Source organism: Montipora foliosa, chromosome 13 (genome assembly GCF_036669935.1).
Source record: "Montipora foliosa isolate CH-2021 chromosome 13, ASM3666993v2, whole genome shotgun sequence".
NCBI classification, from domain to species: Eukaryota; Metazoa; Cnidaria; class Anthozoa; order Scleractinia; family Acroporidae; genus Montipora; species Montipora foliosa.
The window spans coordinates 30943155-30955654 of record NC_090881.1 but is presented as its reverse complement, the minus strand read 5'-3'; the positions used below and the strand labels follow the sequence as shown (position 1 = coordinate 30955654).

The 12500-nt window shown below is 36.9% G+C and overlaps 1 protein-coding gene and 1 long non-coding RNA gene across 2 annotated transcripts in view; both read left to right on the top strand.

Moving 5' to 3' along the window:
- The window catches only part of LOC137982899 (uncharacterized), a 12478-nt gene extending 7106 nt beyond the window's left edge, over nt 1-5372 (top strand). Inside the window, exons 4-8 of the mRNA XM_068830064.1 lie at nt 81-148; nt 1621-1726; nt 2148-2266; nt 3115-3251; nt 3747-5372. Coding sequence (XP_068686165.1) covers nt 81-148; nt 1621-1726; nt 2148-2266; nt 3115-3251; nt 3747-3852 — 536 coding nt within the window. The 3' untranslated portion in view covers nt 3853-5372. The remainder of the gene's footprint in view (nt 1-80; nt 149-1620; nt 1727-2147; nt 2267-3114; nt 3252-3746) is intronic.
- A 1927-nt stretch (nt 5373-7299) lies between these two features.
- The window catches only part of LOC137982913 (uncharacterized), a 46410-nt gene continuing 41209 nt past the window's right edge, over nt 7300-12500 (top strand). Inside the window, exons 1-4 of the long non-coding RNA XR_011118863.1 lie at nt 7300-7377; nt 7470-7520; nt 8134-8213; nt 8847-8913. This is a non-coding gene — a long non-coding RNA (uncharacterized lncRNA). The remainder of the gene's footprint in view (nt 7378-7469; nt 7521-8133; nt 8214-8846; nt 8914-12500) is intronic.

Below are 12500 nucleotides of genomic sequence, written 5' to 3'. Positions count from 1 at the left end.
GATTACTTTAGACATTAGTTTGTTTTGTTTTCACCCTTCCTGTTTCATACTTTACCAAATTAACATTTTTTTCCTGGCAGCTCAAGTACTTCTTGAGAAAATGAAGGAAATGTTGCATTTTCTCCCTGACCCAAGGCCCACACTGAAGGTTTGTATCAGATTCATGTATATGGGCTTATTTTTATTAGAATTTTTTCCAACTTTTCATTTGGGATAGAAGGAGTCCTGAGAAGGACTGTTGGCAGTGACTTCCACAGAATTCATCTTCAGAGTCAGGTGATGGTTGAAAATAATGAAGATGACTTCCGCTCAGGTTGTTGAAATGTCAGTCACTACCAACAGTCCTTCTCAGGACTTATTTATTTATTTAATCACTTTCACCACAACAAAGAAACAGTCTGTGGTGAGGGTTGCACAACAGAGCGAGGCTCCAAATAAAGTGCGCCCTTTTACCCTCCCAACCATGATATTGCACAGAAGACAGACCACAACACCAGGAACTACATGCCCTACCCTTTGCGACAGGTGTGTGGGTTCTTTTACGTCCCACAGGATTATGGACATTGAAGGGTTGTGAGACGGGGCCTACGATTTATTGTCCTTATCCGAGAACACTAGAGAGTCTAACCATTTGCAGATGTAATTACAAAGGCAGCACTTTCTACTCAGTTATTTAAAGACCCTAAGTGTTGGTCCGGCCGGAGTTGAATTCACGACCTCCTGCATGACAGCCCGGTGCTCAACCAACTGAGCCACTGGTGCGCAGGACTCCTTTCACCCAGATGGTCAAAAAAATTTCATTGAGGAATGTAACTCCTGGGTTCAAACCATTTTCTATTTTATTGTGCAAACTAGCAAGGCTCTTAAAATCTTGTTATTTGAAATTAATTATTATTTTTCACCATGGAAAGATGTTGTGTTGATTGAAAGATGGATAAGTATAAAATGGGTCAAATTTCAACATTTCACTGCTGCCTACTAAAGTTGAATCATGTTAATATTGTTGGTCAATAATATCATGTATTAACAATATTGGCCCTGTAATGTGCTTGGTGATTAGTGCAAAAAGAACTTTGCCAAGTCTTGCTAAACCTTAATGTATCGTGACCATAATGGTTATGATGGTGGCCGCATTGATGGTGACGACCACAACAGCAGCCATGATAGTGGTGGCTGATACCAGTACTATGGATACCTATAAAAATTTACTTAGTGCAACTGTTATCTGCTATAACAATCCAAATTAGACAATATATATATAATTAATCTTGAAATCTCCTTCCCAGTGGCCACCTATAGATTTAGTGCAACTAATGCCAGATGATTTTACTTATCAATTGAGGCCCTCTCAGGCCTTTAATAAAGGGTACACATGTGGGTCATGCTTGTTCTGGATCACCTTTCTCTTTAGTCACCTTTCTCAAGCATGGAATGACCCATGTGTGTAGGGTTAATGGGGATGTCTTCAAAGAGACAGTCTGAAAGTTTATTGACTCCACAGACATGCTGTCGTAAGCAGGTTGCTTTTTGCGTAATTGCCTCCTTTTTCCTTTTTCTCACAATCTCATCACACTGGATTTGACTGATCTTAACGTTTTAGAGGTTGTTTAAACCTTACAGGAATACCTCAAACAGACTGGTTTGTCATTGCTCTTTCCAAGAGTCACATCCTATTTGACAAATCCAGAAAGACCAGCTTTCCAAGGCCAAAAATCATCTATGGATGGTAAGGATTTAAGGCTGACATCTTCAATGTATATATATATATATATATTTTTTTTTTAAACTTTTTGTGGAATGCTTTTTGAAGCCATCCAATAAACACTCAGTCTAAAACCACTTGGCTTTGCTTCAGGGTTTAAAACCTGATGTTAAACAGACTGAATATTTAAGAGTTACTTGTGAAATAAGGGATTTAACAGGTTCCATTAATACCTAACCATTCCCCTTTCAGGCCCACCACCATATAACCCTCACCAGCTTGTCCTTTTAAATTTCAAAGGAGTTTATTTTTTTCCATTTTATATTCAGTCTTTTTCTCAACCCTTTTCAGTTTTTTTTCTGTCTCCCAGTCTTTTCCTAAACTCCCTACTTCTTTTTTTTTTACCTTTGATTTATGATTTTTTTGTTTTTTTTTTTTGTTACAGGGTATTTCCAGCACCTGGCGATGTTAAATCAGCTTATCACACTGAGCCATCAGCTCAACAGTGATGCACACAATCTTACAAATCATAAATACATGGCTCATCAAACTGCTTTACTTTACGTTAGTATAAAGACTATTAAGGAGAAAACTTTTTGAAACTCATTAATTTTGATTACAAAAATCAGTGATATTACACAGTTTCAAAGCGATAAATGTAATGGTCATTTCAAGTTTAAATGAAGTGGTTGTTTATAACGTCAGCCCACGAATTAGTGTATAAACAACCACTTCATTTAAACTTGAAATGACTATTACATGTATCACTTGTAAATAAAGTCAAGATGACTTTGAAACGTCGTGTAATATTGCTGATTTTTGTAATCAAAAAGACTATTACGTATTAGTATCCACGAACTAGTGGAATAATGCAAATCCTGCATTTCAATTGGCTACGGTACTAGAGGACTATTAGTCCTTGAGTAGCAAAAAGTGTGACGCTTTCTTTCATTTTATTCCAAAATAAATATTTCTTTAACTTGCATTTGCTAACTTTATTATTGCCTTTTCTGTCCGACTAGTTGGGTGATACTAAAACAATAATTATGAGACCCTTCACCCTCAAGGGCCACAGGTCAATGGGTCTAATTGCTAATTATAGCTCAAATTTGTTTTAATTTTCTTGACAGTGTATGACAATGGTTTCATGTACATGTATGAAATCAAAATGCTTGCCTCTCACCTAAGTATCTGGATGAAGTTCAGTTCTAGACTTGCACTATCATCTACAGGGTTGCTGACAGCAGCATTGTGGTGGCCTGAGAGTTAGAAGCACAGAGAGAAATAGATGCTCTACTTGTTGGTCATGTGATAAAGTTTCAGCCCTATTGCACCTTTGTTAACACTGCGGGGTTTTCAGTTTGAAATGGGGAGTTTATAGTGTTAATACAGTGCTTCTTTTCCCTTGACAGCAAGCTGCAAATCAAGCAGGGACCCCCTTAGCAGACTATAAAAAGAATATTGAATCCAATTTCAAAAGTCTGAAAGCTGGCTTGGTTCCAGAGGATAAAGATTCTGTTCCAAAGCTGCCTCAGAACCAAAAAGAATGGTTAGTCAAAAGAGTGTACTTGATATGTTTTTGGATTGCATTTAACAGTGAAGTGCAAGATCATAAAGTTACCGTATTCCTTCCTTGAAAGAGCTGTTCAAAGTACAATGTACTTTGTTAAATTAATGAAGTTAAGTTATTGAGATGCAGCTTATTTTTTCTTAATTTTAATCTTATTTCTTTAAGGTGTGCAAGGTCTATCATGACGGGTTTGTTCAAAATTACTCAATAATGTTGAATTTAACCCATTGACTCCAAGGGGTTCCCCATTGACAAGTAAAATCATCTGGCATTAGACAGAGTAAAATACTGGTTTAGGTTGGTTTGGGTGTCAAAGGGTTGATAGTTTTTAATTTTGTAAATATTTTGCCTTTTCAGTCATTAATTTCAAACTGCTTCATTTTCGTTTTCCCTAGTTTAATTATGTTAGTATTAAAAATACCTTCATTTTTGCAAATGTTGTAAATATGTTGTTTGCATTATTTGTTGTCACAGGATGAGTAGCATCACAGCAAATATTCTTGATGGTGTTCAGTCTCTGCCTCCCTCTCTTACGCAGCCAATGATCTCAGCTATGACTTTTGTGGAGCAGCAGCGATAGTAAATAGTAGTTAAATAAGAACTTCATGCTGCATTTTTGTTACTTCTCTTTGTACAACATGATGATGAAAAGTTTCGTCCATGTTGGAAATAAATTTCATTGTTTATTTAAATGTAAGTAGGAGCTGAGGTATTGTAAAAAGAATGATCATTGTAAAGGTGATTAATCTTTGGGTCATTTAAATAATAGTGTAATTAGACAGCAAGGCTGTTTTAACATGAAAGACAAATCTTTGGTTCAGGACTTCACACACACACACACACATGCCAGCGCATCACATGTCTGTCCTTCTAATATTCCTTATTATGTGAACATTATTGCATTAACAGTCTTCAGCCAAGCTCAAACATGTTGCAACAGCTTGAGCACATAACACTACACATTTCCTTACAAGAATTTCACCATTGTGTTTTAAAAGTTGAGATATTGTGTTGCAGCTGTAGTTAAAGGGGTTCTTTACCCATTATTTTAAGTTTTTCCCTGCTATGAAATAATGAAGCAGGGGCCATGGAGAGGGAGGGAGCTGGGGGTCTACAGCCCCCCCCCCCCCACTTTTTTCTATGGTGTTGTTTTCTCCTAAACCTTTCCCCCTCCCCTCACACCTCCGTGATCCATACCAAAACCTTCCACCCCTTCCCCCCCCCCCCACTTTCAAATGTACTCTGTGGCCCCTGTAAAAGAACAATTACATTTAAATAGCTGAGAAATTAACTGTATTTTGTGGAATTAAATACTATTTTCACTCATTTTCACAAACTATCAAACTCAGGAAATGTCAGTGTCAATGTCAAACTCAGAAATGTCAGTATATTGTGCATTGACTTCTCTTAGTACAGATAACCTCAAAAACCAGAAACTAACCTTATAATACCTGTATATTTCCATTGATTTTTGCATTCTTGTCTTGTTAATGACTTATTGGCTTTTTCATTCCAACATGGTCGATTTGAAATGTGACCATGGTTTTTTGAGTGTGGCAAAAAAAAAATTGTTTCAATTTATTTTCTCCGGTTTTCCCCTCTCCAAAAAACCAGCTTGACTCCCAAATCCCAGTTCGATCTGGAATGCACAGACACATTTTGAATGAGCTCCTGTATAGTTCTAAATTGCTCATATGGAAATTTACAACTTGAAATTAAAAAAAAAAAACATACAGGAACTGATACCCAAGATAACTTCAAAGTTAAACTACTGAGATAAAAACACAAGATTTTGGCAATGAAGTTACCATCTGGTAAAAGTGTTGTTAATATTTTGTAACAGTAAGTTACAATGATGTAGTAAACGTTTTTATAGAGATAGTGAACTTATAATGAGTTAAATATTATTGAATACTGTTCCAACCAGGTCAGTAGAACTACTTTAAGTTGTGTTGTGAAGCCGTATAATGATGATTGTGAAAAGTGTGTATTTAAGGGGGTTAATTTAGCTAAGATGTCATAAAAAAGCATCCAGGGTGCACATCATTACACAGAGTACATTATCTCCTGATCACAATAAAGTTTTGAAAACACTCACAATGGAAGCGAAGTCTCTTAATGTTGCCCCATACTAGCATATTATTTAATAGCAGAACAATTCCCTTCATGGTCACGTAAATAATTAATTATTATTGATACAGCTTTATTTGGTTATGAAGTTACCCATATGTCAAGGCACCACTCAATTAAAAGAATGTTTCAATGAAAATTTCTTTTGTGTATTTTGCATGTGAGTTAATTCACTGTGTTCTTTCTTTGAACCAAAAAATGCAGATATGTGCAGAAATGCCCCTAATTAGGTGCACATAGATTTCATTGAGAATCACAAAGTGTCTGCTTGCTCTTCTCCCCAACTTCAACATCACTCATGTCTTGGAATTGTAACATTGATAATAATAAATTATTAATGTCACAAAGTGTCCCCAAAATGCTGTTTCTCAAGTAAGGATAAACATATGCATTTGCCCTAAGCTAAAAATAATGCTAACCTTTACCCTTATGTTATTGTTGCAAATAGGCAGCAATGACTTATTACTTAATGGGACACTGTGCTGGATGTCAACTATTAAGGTGTATTTCTGGACACAAGTGCAAAAATGTTAGATTTATCACAGCTATGCTAGTTTTAATAGGGCCGTTTATACGAGAGAAAATAAGCCGTGGCCTACTTTGGCTGCGGCGTACATAATATAAATTCCCAGGCCAGGATAAACCACGGCTTGAGAAAACCGTGAACGTAGAATTTGTACCATTTTTACAGGGTGTTCGTGTCTTATGTAAGCTGCGGCCAGAGTAAACCGCGGCTTATTTTCTCTCGCATAAACGGCCCTAATGTGAACTGACCCCAGAGTTAAGATAGTTAATTTTAGACTATTTTATGCCATTTTGACATCACAAAGCTTTAGTTATTGTCTATTTATTTTTATTTCACTGTGGCTGGGTCAGGGAACTAACTATGCAGCACTTCCTATGAAGCAAGCCAGCCCTGGAAGACTGGCTGGTTTACATATCAGATATCTCTTCCTGCTTTTGCTTGGCACATCCTTAATGGCAGTGAGTGTCTTTACCATTGCTTGTTTTTTTTTTTTGCAAACAATAGCATTTAAAGGGACAAGCTAAACAAAAGCAAGAAGCTAAAAACCCTCTGCAAGCAGGGTACGAAGACCTTGTGAAATGCCTATTTTCTTAGATAAGATGTTGATCTGTTTTAATAAAAAGGTTTATTGGCCTGCTAGCCAAGATTGGGGCCTGAGTTTGAGAAGTCTTTGCAAACCAGTATGACAAGAATCTTGTGTAAAGTTTCCATCTTTTTTGCCAAAAATAAAACCCCCTCTAATTTCGAATGTCTTATCTTCAAAATGAAGAAAGGCATCCTGATTAAGTATACACTTTTATAAACTTCATATGATTTTATCTGTTTTTCTCGTTTATACTCTCAATTAGATTTCATTTGCAATAGACCTTTTCGGCTTGTACATTTTGTTTTCCCAATACTCAGGAGGCTTGGTCCTTTGTTTTGTTCATTAAAAAGAGTGCATGCAGGCATAGTCATCCTTCTGTAAAAAGCTACACTGGATATAACTTTTGATACAAAAATATTCCTTGGTATCCTTGACTGATTTAAAAGCAATGAGCGTAAATACACACCCATTATGTAAAACCAGACTAACATTTACCAAGAACTATAACCAGGCCAGGCCACCTCATGTAAACTGGTCCTTAAGCCGTTCTTATTCTGTAAACAAACAAAGTCTTATTCCAAAAGAACTAATCATTCACCACTTTCATATTTTTTAATCAAATCATGCCTGGGATCTACATTTCTTAGTCAACATAAATACACTCTCATAACTAGATACTTCGAAAATATCTTGTTTGTGTTGAAAATTTCATTGCTGTTACTATTTTTGACCTTTATGCGCATTGGTTCAGAAAAACAATAACATGAAAGCGAGGTAAATTGGTTTTGAACGCTGTAATGGCGGCCAACTATCAGAGAGGAAAGGATAGAATAGAGCTTTTCCCTAAGGATGGATATTTTAAGGTGTTGCAAACAAATTGGTTGAGCTAATTTGTCTCTAAGATTTAAAACGGTAAAAAAATTTACCTACACCGTTCATTTTAATCTGACACCAGGCAAATCCCCGAGCCACGTGTACTCGCTCAAAATGTTGAGGTGATCAATTGGTGAGTATTAAAGTATACAACGTTTAATTGCGTCAAAAACAAGAGAATAGCCGAAGAAAAAAAGGCCTCTTTGTTCATAGGGAAATCTGCATAAACGGTTAGCGCTAACTTCGCAATTGTCAACTGAAACTCTCCACTGACTGCAAGACTGCGGCTTGAAAACTCACCTTTATTAAAGCTTAACTTCTTCAATTAAAACTTCACTATTTACGATTTCATTGAGTTGAAATCTCTCACCACTGTAGAGCCATCAGATTTTCCTTACCTTTAACTTAATCTTGCATGTTCCGATAAAGTTAAAGGAATATGTTTATGACTTAATATTGATAGTGGCGAAGGCTGAGTTTTCCTTGAGTTTTGATTCAAAAAACTCTATCCTAAACACAGTTACAATAAAAAAGGCACTTGAATTACTTCTTAGGCGTAGTTTACAATACGTGACATTTTCTTCGCGTAAAAACTAATTTTGCTTTACCAGATCGATAGGAAGAATTAATTAAAGCTTTGACCATGAGATTCAAAGGTGGTAGCTTCTAAGGGGCCATGAGCATTCTCCCCAGGAAAAAAATACATAAACTTATAATCCTTTAAGATTCCATTTTCTACATCTTAGGAACAAACCCATTTGTGAATAAACATCAACGTAGCAAGAAGTCAATGTAGTTTCCTGATTCGCGCTGCGATGCTCTCAAGGTAAAAGAAGCAGTAAAAAACCATTAAAAATTACTAACGATTGCAATTGTACTAGAAGTGACGTTGTCATTTTCCTTTGCGAGAGGAAAGTTGTAGAAAATGGAAAAGATTTAAGGTGGATACTTGCCAAAGATGGGAGGTTTCTAGCCAAAAGCAAGAGAGAGTTGGAATCTCTGAGTGATTTTATTGTTATTTAGGCAATCAAGATTCCCCTGGTGTTTGAGAATATAGTATGGCCCTGTTATTTTTTTTATTATTGTCATAAAAGCAAGAGTACTTGATGGATCGGTGCACTTTTCCTTTTGAAAGGACTTGAAGTCTGTCATTTTTGCAACCAATCTTGAAACATGGGAATCACTCAAGTGCACTTAGACATTTTTGCTTGAAAGGTTTCCCTCCCATGCATTATGCCTGTTTGCAGGGATCAGTTTTTTTCCATGCTCCACCAACCTATTCCTTTTCAGTTTTCTTCCATTTACATAATTATAACTTATGACCCAAAAAACTAAGTGGGGTATAATTTATGTGCATAACCTTTAATCTTGTGTAATATTATTTTGAGGATTTGTGTTTCTTGAATGATCAGAAAGGTTGCTGGATGTACCTTCATGTGAATTTCAATTTGTTTTTCAGTGAGAGTTGACATTATGGCTGATAAGAAGCTTTGACATCACTGATGGCCAAGATCTTCAAAACTTAAGTAAGACCCTTGTTGTACATTATCTTAATTATTACTTCCTTTACTGATAGTTATCGCAATAAAATGTTGTGTGTAGGTTGATAAAAAAGATTTTGCTGGCTACATCCTAGTTTGGGAAGTTACATACATTGTACTCTTAGGTGGAAAGATGCCATTGATTCTTTTGCACCTAGTTAATTTACGCTTGTTTTGGTGTTTGTTTTGTGAGTTTTGATCAGTTCTGACATAGCACAGTTTAACCCATTCATACTTAGAGTGCCCCCAATTGGCAAGTAAAATCGTCTGGTGTTAGCCAGAGTAAAATTTGAATGGCTTAACCCTTTGATGTCCAAACTAGCCTAAACCAGCCAGACTTAATATTTTACTCTGTCCAATGCCAGAATATTTTACTCTGTCTAACGCCAGACGATTTTACTCGTCAATGAGGAACCCCTGGGAGTCAATGGGTTAGGGTTAGGGTTAATCACTCACAGAAAAACTATGTCCCCATTAACCCTTTGATGTCCAAACCGGCCTAAACCGGCCAGACTTAATATTTTACCCTAACGCTAGACGATTTTACTCATCAATGGGAAACCCCTGGGAGTCAATGGGTTAATCACTCACTGAAAAACTATGTCCCCATTAAGAGACTTTTTGCTATAAATGAACAAAAAACAGAAGATGATCAGCAAGTACAGTATGTATCACATCCATATTGTCAACCTCTTAATCTTAATTTTAATGTTGAAACCTTTGGCTGTAGTATAATTTTTAGAAATGATTATTGTGAAGCTAACTAGAAAGAACAGTGATGAGGAACAGAACAGTATTGGGAATGTCAACATTATAAGAGAGTTTCAGAGCAAACATTTGTACATATAGCATTCCCATCCACTGTTACACTTTGATATAATTACGTATGTTAATTTTAGTTTCATACTCCACCACAACTTGAAAAATGGCCTCTAAGTGGTCAGTGTGTTGATCTTCTCTCCATTATCTGATACTGGTCATTACATAATGTTGCCAGATTATATTTCATTGCTGGTAACACTAAATCTAGGTGATCGTGCCCTGCCAGTAAAGAAGTATCTGGAAGTGTATTTCTCATTATTGCAGTAGTGCCACACACAACTAGGGAAGAGAATTTGACGTATGTTGAACAAAATGTAAATGCAGACCACTCTCAGTAATATCCTTCCTAAACAAAACTTGAGGAAAAGGTAGTGAAAGATAAAGGTGCTTGGGGCAAAAGCAAAAGCAAATGGCAGTAAACCCCGAGCAAAAGGCAAACACAATTGCAAACAACAGCAACAGCGCAGTGCAATGTCAATAGCTGCTGACCAGCAGACCTTTTCAAGTGAACTTTGCTTATAAACAAAAACACCAGTCAATTTTTCAATGTCTTAATGGTGTGTTTTCTTCACTCGTGGAAAAAAGTTTCCTTGGTTTCTTAAGGTGGCTTACTATGCTTGAAATTCATGAGGCAGAGAGTGATTTGAAAAAGTACCAGTGGTTAGTCTATAATTTCCAGACAACATCAAGAAGATGTTCTGGGCCTTTTTTAATCGGTTGTTTTCAATAAGCAGATTTTGTTCAGGCTTTTGGAGATGTAATATAAAGCCAGCCGACCCTCATCTCTCTTCACGAACAACCGCAGCAGTGATTAAGCAACAGCAGATATTATTACTCATATATATACATATCTATAATATCCATGTCATGTAAAGTAGCAATCTCGTGCTGAATAGGCTTGCTCTTTCTGGAGGAATTAAAATGTTGACTTTGTTTTATGGCAAAATTTGTGTTTATAGAACTGACACTACTGCTTTTCTGTGTTGTTTTGCTACACAGGGACCAAAGTTGAAACGTGTAAATATCGTATTAAAATTGCCAAAATATTTGATGGACTTGCTTTTTAAATTCTAATTTTAATGTACATCTGGACCGATTAGACCACATAAATATCCACCCACTCTAGACCAAGTGCTGAAACTTGCAAACTAAACCGAAACAGACTGACTCGTCCTATAGAAGTGGCTATTTTGAGACAGTGATCTTGTTGGAAATGTCATATCTCCCTTGTGACTGTACCTTTGTCCTGTATCAGCTTTCCTGCACCCAACCCCCCCCCCCCCCCCTCCTCCCTTAGAGATGAAGCGTGTGTTTTGAACGATTCTGTGGTCTGGGCTGAAACTTCTAAAACGTCAGGTAGAATGGCGACATAATAGGCTTAGGCTATGTCTGTTATCGTCTTATGAATCATATGTATGAATAAAGCCTGTTTGTTGAACAGGTTAAATGCCAGTAAGTTGGACCTTGAGGACGTTTTAGAAGACATTGGCTGGAAGTAGATTACTGCAGAGTTAACTCTGATTATTGCGATTTTCATAATTCTGCGGAATCTCGCCTTCAAGCTCCAAGTGCCAAACTTTGTTTTGGTTTTCATCATTTAAACTTCCCACGCTGAGGTGATGCGTGACATAACCTACTAATCAGCATCTTTGGTCCCCACGGTACATTCGTATATTCGAACTCACCGCCGATGGAAAGCGATGGAATCTGTGCGAATCTTTTTACTGAAGAACCTCTAAACGAATATCATAGTGATATTCGAGCTGTGAACAAAACAAAAACTCCAATTCACTTTCCGGAGGTGGAGTCAATCATGGAAGCCGAGACGCAGTTTGGCACTTAGCATTTGAAGTTGAGATGAACGTCGCATTAATACTAGTCTGTTCTCCTATGATCCTTACCTGTCGACCAAAATTAAAATGACTTAGAACACTGTTTTCATAAGCACCGACTATAATCGCTTCAACTGGTTTAGCGGAAAGAACAGTGGTTGCGCGCGCTCACTGCACTTGCTTGTCGCATTTTCGTACATGTCAGCACTCCATCGGAAATATTTTTCATTCATCCTTCAAACCCCAGTGTCATTCGAGGAATTCTAGCTTGAATTTTTCACCTAAAAAATAATTGAACTGAAGCAAAATAATTTAAATTACCCAAATGTATATTTTTATAGGTTTTCTGAAGCTACATTGTTGTTTCTAAAGGCCAACGGGCAAATTTATTGTATCCTAAGGGACTTTCGATGATTGATGATTATAAAATGAGATAATGAAGACAGCGCCCATTGATGACGCGATTTGATGACAGCTTTAAACGGGCGCAATAGTACTTTGCGCATTTGTTGAATTGAAAGGAATCCGACTTTCCTGGGAAACGGAACAGCAAATTGTGAAGATAGGATTCTAAGGTACTTAAATGCTTATGTACGTGTAGCATATGACGGTTTTGTATTTTTAAACTTGCATGCGATGTGCAATGCGACTTTGTGCCTGTTCCATTAGGATTGTTGTGAGACTGATCGCTGTGATCCGTATAGATTGAGTTCTATTCTTACAATTAGCCTAATGTCAGGACTTGTGCCTTTGTGCCGGAATACTGCAACTGAGGTTTCAGAAATTTTACGAAACGGAGATGGATTTAAGTGGATTTATCCAACAACAAGAGTCGGCAACTTTCCTTTGGTGTATTGATATCTTCAGTAATTGGTTGGCCGACTCAGTGATGCATCTCGTGTTGGAAACTCTGCTGGG